Source organism: Phocoena phocoena, chromosome 5 (assembly GCF_963924675.1).
Source record: "Phocoena phocoena chromosome 5, mPhoPho1.1, whole genome shotgun sequence".
In the NCBI taxonomy this organism is placed as follows: Eukaryota; Metazoa; Chordata; class Mammalia; order Artiodactyla; family Phocoenidae; genus Phocoena; species Phocoena phocoena.
In genome coordinates, this window is record NC_089223.1 from 63,420,993 (window position 1) to 63,435,457 (window position 14,465).

At 35.9% G+C, this 14,465-nt stretch overlaps 1 protein-coding gene across 3 annotated transcripts in view; it reads left to right on the forward strand.

The window, feature by feature from the left end:
• AASDH (aminoadipate-semialdehyde dehydrogenase) overlaps nucleotides 1-14,465 on the forward strand; it is a 32,346-nt gene that overhangs the window by 15,140 nt on the left and 2,741 nt on the right. Inside the window, exons 5-12 of one of the 3 annotated variants that reach the window (XM_065877434.1) lie at nucleotides 5,073-5,314; nucleotides 5,681-5,787; nucleotides 6,314-6,486; nucleotides 6,916-7,108; nucleotides 8,164-8,279; nucleotides 9,286-10,081; nucleotides 12,707-12,870; nucleotides 14,068-14,190. In XM_065877434.1, the coding sequence (XP_065733506.1) occupies nucleotides 5,073-5,314; nucleotides 5,681-5,787; nucleotides 6,314-6,486; nucleotides 6,916-7,108; nucleotides 8,164-8,279; nucleotides 9,286-10,081; nucleotides 12,707-12,870; nucleotides 14,068-14,190 (1,914 nt within the window). The remainder of the gene's footprint in view (nucleotides 1-5,072; nucleotides 5,315-5,680; nucleotides 5,788-6,313; nucleotides 6,487-6,915; nucleotides 7,109-8,163; nucleotides 8,280-9,285; nucleotides 10,082-12,706; nucleotides 12,871-14,067; nucleotides 14,191-14,465) is intronic. The other 2 variants (XM_065877435.1, XM_065877436.1) reach the window with 2 other exon arrangements.

Consider the following 14,465-nt stretch of genomic DNA (forward strand, 5'->3'; position numbering starts at 1 on the left):
CTATGCCTAAGATGATTTGGTAGCAAAGGATGTTGAGCTGTCCTGTGCCAATAAATTGATCATTTCAGTTTATGAGTATCTGAAAAGTGTTACAATGCTTTACCTTGCTGAACATTCATAGTTGTGCATTCATTTGTAGAGTTGAAATTATCCTTAACACTAGAAATTAGGCCAGAATGTTTCAGATTTGCTTTACTGAAAATGGAGAGCAGGACCATTCAGTCGTCATTTTGACAAGAGATTTTCCTTATGATAAAAGTCTTGGGGGCTTCCCTGGTGGCGCAGTGGTTAAGAATCTGCCTGCCAATGCAAGGGACACGGGTTTGAGCCCTGGCCCAGGAAGATCCCACATGCTGCAGAGCAACTAATTACCGTGTGCCACAACTACTGAGCCTGCGCTAAAGAGCCCGCAAGTGACAACTACTGAACCCACGTGCCACAACTACAGAAGCCTGTGCTCCTAGAGCCCATGCTCCGCAACAAGAGAAACCACGACAACGAGAAGCCCATGCACCACAACGAAGAGTGGCCCCTGCTCACCGCAACTAGAGAAAGCCCACGCACAGCAATGATGACCCAACACAGCCAAAAATAAAAACAAACAAATAAATAAATAAATTTGTTTAAAAAAAAACCCAAAAAACTCTTGGTGGAACAGTTAAGAGCTTGATTTAGGATCATTTCAGGATAAATAGGGTGACCACTGTAATTTATTACCAAAAACTTGGAATCCTGAGAGTGAATGAAAGCACTAAATTCCCAGACAGTAATCTGGAACAATAAGTACATACTGGAATATAGGGTCATCCTACTGCTTAAATATTTTCACAAGCCATGACCTTAAATAATCTCCCCAAATTAAAATTTAGGTTGTCCTTTTAGCTTTTACTGAAAGAAGCCATTTTAAAATCTTCATTCATGTAACCTCTGACTATAGCCAAGTGAGGAGATTGGCAGATATTCTTCCCAAAAAGCAACTATAAAGCTGGACAAAATTGACAAAAATAACCATTTCAACACTTTAGAAATCAACTAAAGGCATATAACTATCTGAAATATGTTTTTTTGTTTTTGTTTTATTTTTTTTTACAGAAATATGTTTATGTTTTTAAAAACTGCTGAATTTTGCTTTAGAAAAGGGAATCTGTGGCATTCTAGCCAGCAAGAAGGGCCTGAGGTTGCTATGGTGAGGAGGGCAAGCACATTCCTGACTGACCTTGAGGCTATGTGCATGCACATAAGAGACACAAAAGAGCCCATGGAAAATAAAAGCTGGATCAGACTTGAAAATGATGTAACTTTGGATGAGCTCCCCTATCCACACACAGATCCATCTATACAGACAATCTGTCCAGTCACTGGTTGACATCTGAGCTATGCAGACATGAGGCGACGCTTAGGATGTAAGACTTAAAAGTGAAAACAAGAATATGTATTTTGGGACTTCCCTGGTGGTCCAGTGGTAAAGAATCCGCCTTACAGTGCTGGGGACACAGGTTCAATCCCTGGTCAGGGCACTAAGATCTCACATGCTGCGGGACAACTAAGCCCGTGCGCCACAACTAGTGAGCTCACGCACTTCAACTAGAGAACCTGCATACCGCAAACCACAGAGCCTACGCACTCTGGAGCCTGTGCGCCACAACTAGAGAGAGAAAAACCCTCGTGCCAAAACTAGAGAGAAGCCTGCATGCCGCAACGAAAGACCCCGTGTGCTGCAACTAAGACCTGATGCAGCCAAAAAAAAAAGAATATGTATTTTAGGGAATTCCCTGGTGGTCCAGTCGTTAGGATTCCAAGCTCTCACTGCCAAGGGCCAAAAAAAAAGTATTTAATTTATTTTTTGGCCATACCATGCAGCTTGTGGGATCTTAGTTCCCCCACCAGGGATTGAGCCTGGGCCACGGCAGTGAAGGTGCTGAGTCTTAACCACCAGATCACCAGGGAGTTCCCAAATACCTATTTTAAAAGCCAACTGAGCAGTGACATCAGTGACCATACGGGGGAGACGATTCACATTTAGCCCAGGCAAGTTACAAACAAAGAAATAAACAAGCGAATAAAAAACCAGCAACAAAACATTTCATAACGATAAAATGGTCAGTACATTAAGAAGTACATTGTTGGGACTTCCCTGATGGCGCAGTGGTTAGGACTCTGTGCTCCCAATGCAGGGGACCCGGGTTCGATCCCCGGTCAGGGAACTAGATCCCACATGCATGCTGCAACTGAGAGTTCTCATGTCACAACTAAGGAGTCCGCCTGCCGCAACTAAGGAGCCGGCAAGCAACAACTAAGGAGCCTGCCTCCTGCAACTAAGACCTGGTGCAAAATTAATTAATTTTTAAAAAAGAAGTATATTGTTATATCAAGAACATGATCTCTGCCTGAAAATAGAGGTTCCAAATACATGAAGCAAAAATGGGCAGAACTGAAAGGAGAAATAGATGACTCAATGGTTTGAAATTTTAGTACCCTACTTTCAGTAATTCATTGAAAAACTAGACAAATCAGTGTGCATGTAATAAAGAAGACTTGAATAACATTATCAACCACATGTTGATAATGTGGACGAAAGACAAAAAAGAATGAATTATCTCCACATGTAGAGCACTCCATCCACCAAATGCAGAGTATACATTTCCTAGGATAGGTCATATGCTAGGCTACAAAATAAGTCTCAGGAAATGTAAAATGTGTTGATGAAAAATTAATTAGTCAATCTAAGAAAGAAACAAAGAATGTTCTTTGAGCCAAACTGAGGATTATAACCCGAGGGACAGTCTTTCAGAAAGATCTGAGGACCCTCCTGCCTGTTAGAAGTCAAAGCACAGTTATATACATTTTCGAGACAGAGTTATACATCAAAGTGACATATTGATAGTTTACATAGTCTAGATCTGCACATATAAGGCGAGTAGTGGGTCATTGTGACCCATCACAGGATTAAGAAAGGAATGTTATCTTCTAAGGAATTACCTTGTTGGTGTGAGGAGAAATTTGCTTTTTGTGATGTAGCAGGTATTTCTGTGTCTTCTAAGGTCGTCTGGTTAATGTATAATGCAGATGCACATTGCACCGTAAAGCGAGGGTAGTGGGGCCCAAATGGGCAGAGAGAGAATTTTATGTTAAAATATTGTTTTTGTCCTGCCTTAAAAATAATTTTATTTCATCAAATGTGACTAAGTGGGATTTGTCCCAGGAATGCACATTTGCTTTAACATCCAAAAATCCACTGATGCTATATACTAGATAAAGAATAATGAACAAAAAGCACATAATTATGTCAGCAGATGCAGAAAAATTACTTGGCAAATCCAATGCCAATGATAAAAAAAGTCAACAAACTAGGAATAGAAGGGAACTTCCCCAACATGATAAAGGATGTCTACAAAAAGACTACAGCTAACATTATAATTGGATAAAAGACTGAATGCTTTCACTCTAAGATTGGGAATGAGGCAAGGATGTTTGCTTTTTCACTTCTCTTCAACATTATTCTGGTTGTTCTAGGCAGTGCAATAAAGCAAAAAGGAAGAAAGAAAGTAAGCACCCACACTGGACAGGAAGAAGTAAAACTATTTGCAGACGACATGGGGGAACTACTAGAACTAATAAACAAGTTCAGCAAGGTTGGAGGGTACAAGATCAATATGCAAAATCAACTATATTTCTATATTATAGAAAAAAAGCCCAAAAATGAAATTAAGAGAATAATTATATTCACAATAGCATCAAAAATAATAAAATAGGAATAAATTTAAAGAAGAGCAAGGCTTGTACGATGAAAACTATAGAACATTGTTGATAGAAATTGAAGAGCTAAATAAATGAAGAGACATTTCATGTTTATGGATTGGATGTCTCAATATTGTCAAGATTGCAGTTCTCCCTGTAAATTAAACCCAGCCCCTATCAAAATCCTGATGGACTTCTTTGGGGGAGAAATTGACAAGCTGATCCTAAATTTTATATGGAAATTCAAAAGGTAGTCCTGATCCATACAATAGAATAAAAAGTCCTATGGTCTGAGTGTTTGTGTCCCCCCAGAATCCATATGGGGCCTTTGGGACTGCTTAGGTCATGAGGGTGAAGCCCTCATGAATGGGATTTAGTGCCCTTGTAAAAAAGACCCCACAGAGCTTCCTATCCCCTTCCACCATGTGAGGACACAGCAAGAAGTCTAACCTGGAAGAGAGCTCTCACCACAACTGGACCATGCTGGCACCCTGGTCTTGGACTTCTATCCTCCAAGAACTGTGAGAAGTAAACTTCTGTTGTTTATAACCTACCCAGTCTATAGTATTTTGTTATAGCAGCCTGAACAGACTAAGACAAAAAAGAATGAATTATTGATATATACAACATGAATCACAAAGTATTTTCACTGAACATAGAGTAAAAGATGCTAGGTCAAAACAGAATACATGTTGTATGATTCCATTTTTATAAAATTCTAGAAAATGTCAGCTGATCATCAGTGACAAAAAATAGATCAGTGGTTGTCTGGAGGAGAGGTCCAGTTGGAGGGAAGAACTACAATGGTACATAGGTGATTTTAGGGTTGAAGGATATGTTCAGTATCTGGATTGTGGTGATGGTTTCACCAATAATATATCTCAAAATTTGTATTGTACACTTTAAATATGTATAGTTTATTGTATGTCAATTATATTAATAGAGTTTTTTAAAATCTTTATTCATTGTTTTGCTTAGGCACTTTCTTAACACTTTTATATACTTTTTCTACATAGGAATAATGGGAAAGGAAATGTAAATTCATTTAATAAATTTTTGTCCTTTAAACCTTTTTGTCTAAACTGCATAATGAAACATAATTAATATTTGCTTGTTTTTTACTGAAGGAAAATTTATGTCCACATTAAAAAGGTAATGCTGCTTCAGTAGTTTTCCAAATATGATTTGCCATTTAGTAAACACAGCCTTAGTTTCCTTGTGAGCTCCCAATGTTAAGCTTTGGACTAATCACTACAGTGTGTTTTTTTTGTTTTTTGTTTTTTGTTTTAAAGAAGTGAAGGGAAAGAAATAATTTATTTTTAATGTATCTACAGGCAACACCGACATTGCTTAGAAGATTTGGATCTCAGCTTATCAAGTCAACTGTTTTATCAACCAATACTTCTCTTCGAGTATTGGCCCTTGGTGGCGAAGCATTTCCGTCATTAACTGTTCTCAAAAGCTGGAGAGGAATAGGCAATAAAACACAAATATTTAATGTTTATGGTATCACCGAGGTATCAAGTTGGGCGACTTTTTACAGGATACCAGAGAAAATTCTTAACTCTACTTTGAAGTAAGGGTTTCAGTTACTTCAGGGTAGGGTAGAAAGTTATTTCTCCAGTATCTTAACACAAATAGTATTTTTGATAGGCACTGGAGTAATATTTTATAAACACTATTTTATCTAGAATTTTAAGCTGGGAATTCAGAACCTTTCTTATTTTAACTGGGGCTACAGATCCTGCTAGAGGTTTTCGTAACTAAACAGCAATGAATAACATGATAACTTTTCCACCTAACCTTTTCCTCTTGTCAATCTTTGAATTATAACAAAAACTTTTTTTTTCTTTATTTGGTACAATGTGATTTAAATACACTGGTAAATATTCTATTCAAATGAAAAATTTTAAATTTGGTTTGGGTTGTTGTGTTTTCATAGATGTGACTTGCCTGTACAACTGGGATTTCCACTGCTTGGAACAGTAGTTGAAGTCAAAGATACTAATGGTTTCACAGTTCAAGAAGGCAATGGCCAAGTATTTTTAGGTTGTTTTACATTTGTTGATTGGGAATAATTTCTTTTTTTTTTCCAATAAAAAAAATCTGATGTGTTAATTTTATTCTTTCCTCAATTATTCTTAAGTCTAGTATTCTTTTCGGTGATGGTAATTTTTAATCTCATCCTCACAGTCATGAAACGTTTAATTAGTTACCATAATTATTTCAGATAACAATGTCGAATACTCTAAGAGAAGATATAAAAGTAATTTAGAAACTGTAAATTGGTTGTTTGTATTTCTGTTTATAGCCAAAATTCTATTAGTATTTTAAGAATGTTTTTATCACATGTATTTTTAGAACTAGATTGTGTTTCATCCCTTTGCTTACTTTACTAAAGTTCTTATTGTATATAATTTTATCAGGTAACATTTAAAAGTGAGTCCCCCTTTTTATATAAATATTCAAACTTTGAAACTTAGTAACTGAGCTTTTGGAGATGTTCTGATTTCTTGGTTTTTAATATATTTTCCATGAATTTTTAAAATTACATTGTTGTTTATATCTTGTGAAGGTGGCAGAAATAGAGTATGTTTTCTTGATGATGAAATGACAGTACCACTTGGCACAATGAGGGCCACAGGAGACTTTGTGACTATAAAAGATGGAGAGATATTTTTCTTGGGACGAAAGGACAGTCAGATCAAACGTCATGGCAAACGTCTTAACATTGAACTTGTGCAACAGGTAGAACTGTTTAAATATTAAACACCTATTAATATATGTAGGTATTAGAGGCAGCCATAACTACTTTTCTGTTCCAGGGTTCTCTGTCAGTATTATTTAAACCTAAGACTTTTGTGTTAATGATGAATTACAGTAGAAGATATGGATAATTCATTGTGCACTTTATTCTCAGCATGAAGAGTTGTTTTTTAAATAAGTGACAAAGGGGATTTTGATAACTGAAAATAAGTTGACTTATTTTGCTCTGGGAGCTATTATTTTTGGAAAACATTAAGAACCCAGTGTGCTGGTAATAGTGATAGTAGGAAACAATTTTTTAAAAATCTCTAGTGAATTCCAGATTTTAATTTGACTGTATTGAATGCAGAGTATTTAGGAAGTTTGTTTTTAAATGTCCTTATTGGCAAATTGAGATAATCTCTCTCATAGGTTGCTGAAGGTCTTCAACAAGTGGAATCTTGTGCAGTTACATGGTATAATCAGGAAAAATTAATTTTGTTCATGGTGTCCAAAAATGATTTAGTAAAGGATTACATCTTTAAAGAACTGCAGAAACATCTTCCAAGTCATGCAATCCCGGATGAGCTTGTATTGATTGATTCTCTACCATTTACATCTCATGGTAAAATAATTTGAAGCAGCTATGTTTCAGTGCCAAATGGTACTAATTGTATTAACTAGTTTAAAGGCCACTTAAATCCTTATTATTATAAGTAATACTAATATATATTGTGGTAGACCCTCTGTTAAATACTTTGTATAATTAACTCATTTTATCTCCAGAAACTCCTGTGAGTAGGTGGTATTATTCCCATTTACTTATGTGGAAAATAAGGCTTAAGAGGTTAAATAATTTCCCCAAAATCACATTGCTAGTTAGTAGTAGAGTTGAAATTCTGTAGGACTGTTTGACTTCAAAACATGTGCTCTTAATCACCATATTCTATTACTTTCCCAATTTCATCTTTATTTAATATTTCAGAATGTGGTTATTGCTCAGTAAATAGTACCATTTCTTTAGCTCTTTAAATGAGAGCAACATTAGCCCCTCCTTTCTTTTTTTTTCTTTTATTTAAAATTATTTATTTTTTTGGCTGCATTGGGTCTTTGTGGCTGCGCGCGGGCTTTCTCTCCTTTTTTTTTTCTTTTAAAAATATTATTTATTTTTGGCTGCGTTGTGTCTTCGCTGCTGTGCGTGGGCTTTCTGTAGTTGCGGCGAGCGGGGGCTACTCTGTTGTGGTGCACTAGTGTTGCGGTGCGCAGGCTTCTCATTGTGGTGGCTTCTCTTTTTGCGGAGCATGGGCTCTAGGCTCGCAGGCTTCAGTAGTTGTGGCTCGCAGGCTCCAAAGCACAGGCTTAGTAGTTGTGGCGCACGGGCTTAGTCGCTCCGCGGCATGTGGGATCTTCCCAGACCAGGGATTGAACAGGTGTCCTCTGCGTTGGCAGGTATCGGATTCCTAACCACTGTGCCACCAGGGAAGTCCCTCCTTTCTTCTTATCTGCTACCCACTACATTCTGGGTAGCATGGGACTGTCTTCTTGATTATTGATTCTGCATGACAAACTATTTTATAGGATTTCTAACCTTAACAATGAAAAATGTGTGTATTGTGACTAACAAAGACATGAAGGGGTCAAGCTGAAATTTAAAAATTGTTATTTCTCTTTTGTATTAAGGCAAAATTGATGTTTCTGAGTTAAATAAGATTTATTTAAACTCCATAAACTTGAAGTCTGAATGTAAACTCAATGGAAAAGAGGAACTTTGGGAAAAATTACATCATTTGTGGAAGGTACAACTTTTAAGATACAAATTTGTTATTAAAAAGAGGTCGTTGTATATCTTCAGGGAATGTAGCATCCTAATAAGTCTGATAAAATTTTCTAAGAATATTACTGCTGCCCAGATGTTAAGTAGTATAGCTTTGTTTTATTCAATTTGTATTCAAATAAGGGTTAGGTTCTCTACTGCAAGATTAGATGAAGCTCCCTATATAGAAATTTATTGGAAGTGAGGTAGTCATAAAAGGCACGAGTAGACAAAACGCCTCTTGACATAACTTTTCCCTAAGATGGTCAGTCAAGTGCAGTAACACTTGTCAGAGTTGAAAAAATAGCCGAATCTTGCTGTACCACGATCTGTGGTATAAAGGCTTAACATAATTATTCCAGAAGAACTTTCAGTAACAACATGTATGCTTCTGCTTAAGGGAATTAATATATATATATGTATATAACAATTAAAAACTTATTTTAAAATATATATATTTTATTACCTATGATTTACAGGTCAGCATACTTTTTCTTAGATAAAATTTGGAGTTTTCCAAAGGGTTCTAACAAGAGGATGTAACTGTACAGTCTTGTCTGAAAATAGATATCTAGATAAAAGTAATATCCACTTCATTTTTAGATTCTTGGAAAATAATTTCGGTTTATGTGAAGTTAATGAAAATAATTATTCCCATATTTTAGAAATATCAGATATTGTTAATATCTGATATTAAATCAGGTGTTTTTATAATTCCATTCCCTATTGTATGGGTAGAAAAACTGCTCTAAAGGGAAGTATAATTTGCAGTTCTAGGGTAGTTTGTGACAAAATTGGTAGCATAATGATGGTCTCCTTTACTATATAGAAAATAATTTTAAAATTTACTCTAATTGTTAAAAAATTTATTTTGTGTGTGTTCATCTCATTAATGTAGTTACCATCATCTATATATTACCTTTAAATGCTGAATTCTTTTGGTTTTAGATCTTTAACTTCATCATATTTCTCACTTCTCTAATCTGTAGTCTGTTCTGAGTCTCTCAGAAGACCCTTTGAAGGTTCCTGATGAGTCACTCTTCTTAAATAGTGGTGGAGATTCTTTGAAGTCCGTACGGCTCCTCAATGAGATTGAAAACCTTGTTGGCACATCAGTACCTGGGCTTCTGGAAATTATTCTTAGCAGTTCTATTTTAGAGATTTACAATCACATCCTTCAAACAGTGTTTCCAGATGAAGATCTGACATTTAGCAAGAATTATGCCACAAAAAGAAAATCCAGCGATGTTAATCAAGAGGAAACCAGTGGAAAATCTTTACATCAGGAATCTGTCATGCCTTTAAATTGTGACAACGAGATCAATGCTTTTATTGCACTGAGCCGAGGGAGTCAGATTTTGTCTCTGCATACTACTAGGTTTTTAACTAAGTTGGAACATTGCCCTTCAGCCTATTCTTCTGATTTAATTTCACAGACTAACATTCAAAATATGAAAAGCTTAAATCCTCCAGCTCTTATTGGGAAGTCAAAAGATATGTCCTGTGTTGCAAAAGTTTCTGAAGAGGAAACATCTGTGATGGGGGCTGAGAAAATGGAGTTTCATGTGAGGTGGAGGTCAGACACAGGCAAATGTGTGGATGCTTCACCTCTGCTTGTAATACCAGCTGTTGATAAGTCATCTGCAACTGTGTACATTGGCTCCCATTCTCATAGAATGATGGCAGTTGATCTTTACTCTGGAAAGGTGAAATGGGAACAGATTTTGGGAGATCGCATTGAATCCTCAGCATGTGTATCTAAGTGTGGAAACTTTATTGTAGTGGGTAAGTTTCTGAATTTGAGGTTTATAGAGTTAAATTTAATTACCATATGGTAATGCTAGTAGAGCCAAGTTAAATTTAAAAAACCTATGTATAGTAGGTTTGGTTGCTGTCAAAGAATAATAGTTAACTACATGCTGATTCATAGTGTGGGCCTTGGGTCAGAGTTTCTGGATTTGAAGCTAACTCTAAAGCTGTTACCAGCTCTGTGACCTTCAACGAGTTGCTGAACTTCTTAGAACTTCAGTTTTCTTATGAGTATATGGGCATAATAAATAAAACATGGTGCTGCATCACAGATTATCGCCAGGCTTAATGGTTTAGAATAATAAACATTTATTTATTGGGATATAGTTGCTTTAATAAACATTTATTATCTCACAGTTTCTATGGGTCAGGAATTTAGGAGGGGTTTAGCTGAAAGTTCTGGCTCAGGGTTTTTCATATGGCAGCAACCATCTGAAGGCTTGACGAGCTGGAAAAATCTGCTTCTAAGGTGGCTTACTCACATTGCTGCAAACAGAAGACTTCAGTTTTTGCTGGGTTTTGGCAGGAAGCTTCAGTTTCTTCCCACATGGGCTTCTCCATAGGCTGCTTGAATGCCCTCACAACATGGAAGCTAACTTCCCTTGGAGTGAGTGACCCAAGAGAGTGATTGAGGAGGAACGCAGTACTTTTAGTGTCTAAAGTTGTATACCATTATTTGTGCCTTAGTCTGTTATTAGAAGAACATCATTAAGTCTGGCCCACACTCAGAGGGAGGGGAATTAGCTTCACCTGTTGACTATCTCTGAGTATCAAAGAATTTGTGGATATATTTTAAAACTACCACAATAATCATAGAGCTTTTGAGAGGATTAAATGAAATAATTGCTTGTGAATCCTTTAGTACATTGCTAGGGACAGACTAAGTGCTCAAAGAATAATAGTTAACTACATGCTGATTCACAGTGTGGGCCTTAGGTCAGAGTTTCTGGATTTGAACCTAGCTCTAAAGCTACTACCAGCTCTGTGACCTTCAACAAGTGTTAGCTACTACCTTCTACTCAGTTTCATTAAGGTGTAGGTGACTTTTACTTTACAAAGATATGGGGGTCTAGGCGTAATATCTCCTCAACTACCACTCTCTTTTTACCCCCCAAACTACATCAAGTTTTACTTTAATGCTCATGGCATCTGCTTACCAAAGCTGTTCAGACTAAGTGCTTAGGAATATATCTCCCTACTTATGTTAGCCTGGCTAGAATCTACTTGAATCTGAGTTTGATTCTTCTGTATTGAAAACTTACATTTTGAAAATTATACTACAGGAAACTTTCAGTTATACATGTGAATGATCATGAGTAATCCCTATCCATGAAAGTCAGCTCATTGAGGTTACTGTTTGCATTCCAAGTGTCTAAACCCAAAGCCTCTGGCATGTGGTGGTCACTTAGTACTTTTTTTCTCTTTTCAAAAAAATTTCCAGTTTTATTGAGATGTAATTGACATACAACATTTTATTAGCTTAAGGTATACAATATAATGTTTGATATGTGTATATTGCAAAATGATTACCACAGTAAATCTAGTTAGCATACATCACCTCAAATATACAGTTCAGTGTTGTTAACTATCACTTAGTACTTTAAATATTTGTTATTAATTAATACACAGTAAAACCCTTTTTAGTATACAGTTTTATATTTTGACAGATACATACTATCATGTAACCACTACCACAATCAAGAGTCCACTGCTCCAGGGACTTCCCTGGTGGCGCAGTGGTTAAGAATCCACCTGCCAGTGCAGGGGACACAAGTGTGATCCCTGGTCCGGGAAGATCCCACATGCAGCGGAGCAACTAAGCCCGTGCACCACAACTACTGAGCCTGTGCTCTAGAGCCCATGCGCCACAACTACTGAAGCCCACACGTCTAGAGCCCATGCTCCACAACAAGAGAAGCCACTGCAGTGAGAAGCCTGTGCACCTCAACGAAGAGTAGCCCCTGCTCCCCGCAACTAGAGAAAGCCCGTGCATAGCAACGAAGACCCAACACTGCCAAAATTATATATATATATATATATATATATATATATATATATATATGCATATAGTAGCACTTCACTGTGAGCATTACATGAGTTAACAGATATAAAATTCTTAGAGTAGTACCCTTCACAAGGTAAAAGGTCAATAAACATTTGGTCATTGTTAATGTTAGCATTTCTGGAACACCTACTATGTACTGGGCATTTATCCTAATTATCACAGTAACCCTGATGTAGATGTATCCACATTCAGCAGAAAGATAATCTAGGCCCAGTGATGCTAGGTAATTTGCCCAAAGGATGGCCATGACAAGATCTGAATCCAAGTCTGTCAAAGCCTCTTTCTGCTGCAGCATGCTCACGTTCATTGTTTTCCTGGTAGTGAAGCACTTTATGGTACTTTTAAAATGTAAGGTGTACCTACTAAATAGGTTTTCTATACAAATGGTTGCTGCTTTGCTGAAATGTAAATCGAGCCAAACATAGAGCCTAAGTACACATGAAGAACATCGAATATATATTGTCATGACTTAAGCCAAATAATTATTTTCCAGTGGCATATCTAAATCTCATCTTTTGTATTTTGTTTCCCAACAGGCTGTTATAATGGGTTGGTTTATATTCTGAAGAGTAATAGTGGAGAAAAATACTGGATGTTTACTACTAATGATGCTGTCAAAAGCTCAGCAACTGTGGATCCAACCACAGGACTTTTTTACATTGGCTCTCATGACCAGCATGCATATGCTTTAGATATATATGTAAGAATTCACTTCATCAATTTCATACCATAAGCATAGATAGAAGAGTGTGAAACTATCAGGTGGTGGTGACTAGGGGAGCAGGTATTAACTATTCCCAAGTTTGTGATCTGGGAAGATTAAGGGGTTAATTAACAGCCATAATATCTTAAGACAATTTTAACTTCCTTACCGAATTTTCACAAATAAATTTACTACTCAGAGTTTTGAAATATAAGGAACTTAGAATGCCATCTTGACAATAGAGAAGAATCACAAAAATATCAATAAGAACTGATTACATAAAATTTTTTAATTTAAGAATTATAAAATTAAAAAGAAATAAGTTGGGAAAAGTTTTTGAAACAAGTGTGACAGAGTTAAAATAGTCATAAGTATAAATTAAGAGCAAATACAAATAAGAAAAATATAAAGGTCCAGATAGAAAAATAAACAAGGGATATAAATGCACAGGACCCCAAAGAAGAAATAGCTAGTAAATGTATTTAAATATTTCATATGTTTAAGAATCAAAGGAATGAAAATTTAAAACTTTGAGATAAAGAAGCAAATGTTATTAGAGTGTAGCATTAAATGCTGGTGACATTGGTGAGAGGTAAAGCCTTCGAGGAAAACAATTTGACCATAGGTAACAATTTCATATCCGTTGATTCAGTAAAATTCTTCTAGGAATCTGTCCTGGCAAAATAATCAGAAACATGGACAGATATATGCACGAAGATGTCTATTTCCAAATTGTTTATAACACCAAGCAGTTAGTTCAAGACAATTTTCAATGATAAGGTAGAGAAATTATTTTGTGTTCATATGGGATATGATCCTTTAAAGTAATATTTAAAGAGTTTTACAAAATAAGTGAGCTAAATTAGATACAAAGTGTATGATATTCAGAGTGATGATCTCAAGTATATTAAGCTGTGTGTGTGTGCGTGTACCAAAAAGATCACAAGGGAAAATGCTAAAATGTTAACAGTGGTAATCTCTGGGTATTGGCTTTTGTCATCTTTTTATACTAACTTGATTCTCCACAGTGAGTATATATTATTTTTATACTAAAAATAAAAGTTATATTAACTAAGATAGACATAACATCAGGAGGGACAGGATATGTATATTTTGTTAATCACCAGCAGAAACCAATTAATTTGCTTTCTTTTTCTTTTTCTTTTTTTTTTTAATTTGCTTTCTTATTTGCAGAAAAAGAAGTGTGTTTGGAAGTTGAAATGCGGAGGAACTGTTTTTTCTTCTCCTTGTTTGAGCCTGATTCCATATCACTTGTATTTTGCTACGCTGGGAGGACTTTTACTGGCTATAAATCCTGTAGGCATAAAAGAATATTTATTGATTTTATTACCTATTTTTCTTTAATATTTTTTATTTTTGCTTTGAATTCTGAAAATTTGAAGTAGATCTCAGATATAGTCCATACATTACTGAACCAGAATTCATTAAAAATGACTGACATAAAGTATAGAAAGATGAGAAAAATATAAGTTCTGTGTATGTCTTTTATCAATTTTTTATTTTTATTTTATTTTTTTGGCTACGTTGGGTCTTCATTGCTGTGCATGGGCTTTCTCTAGTGGCAGAGAGCG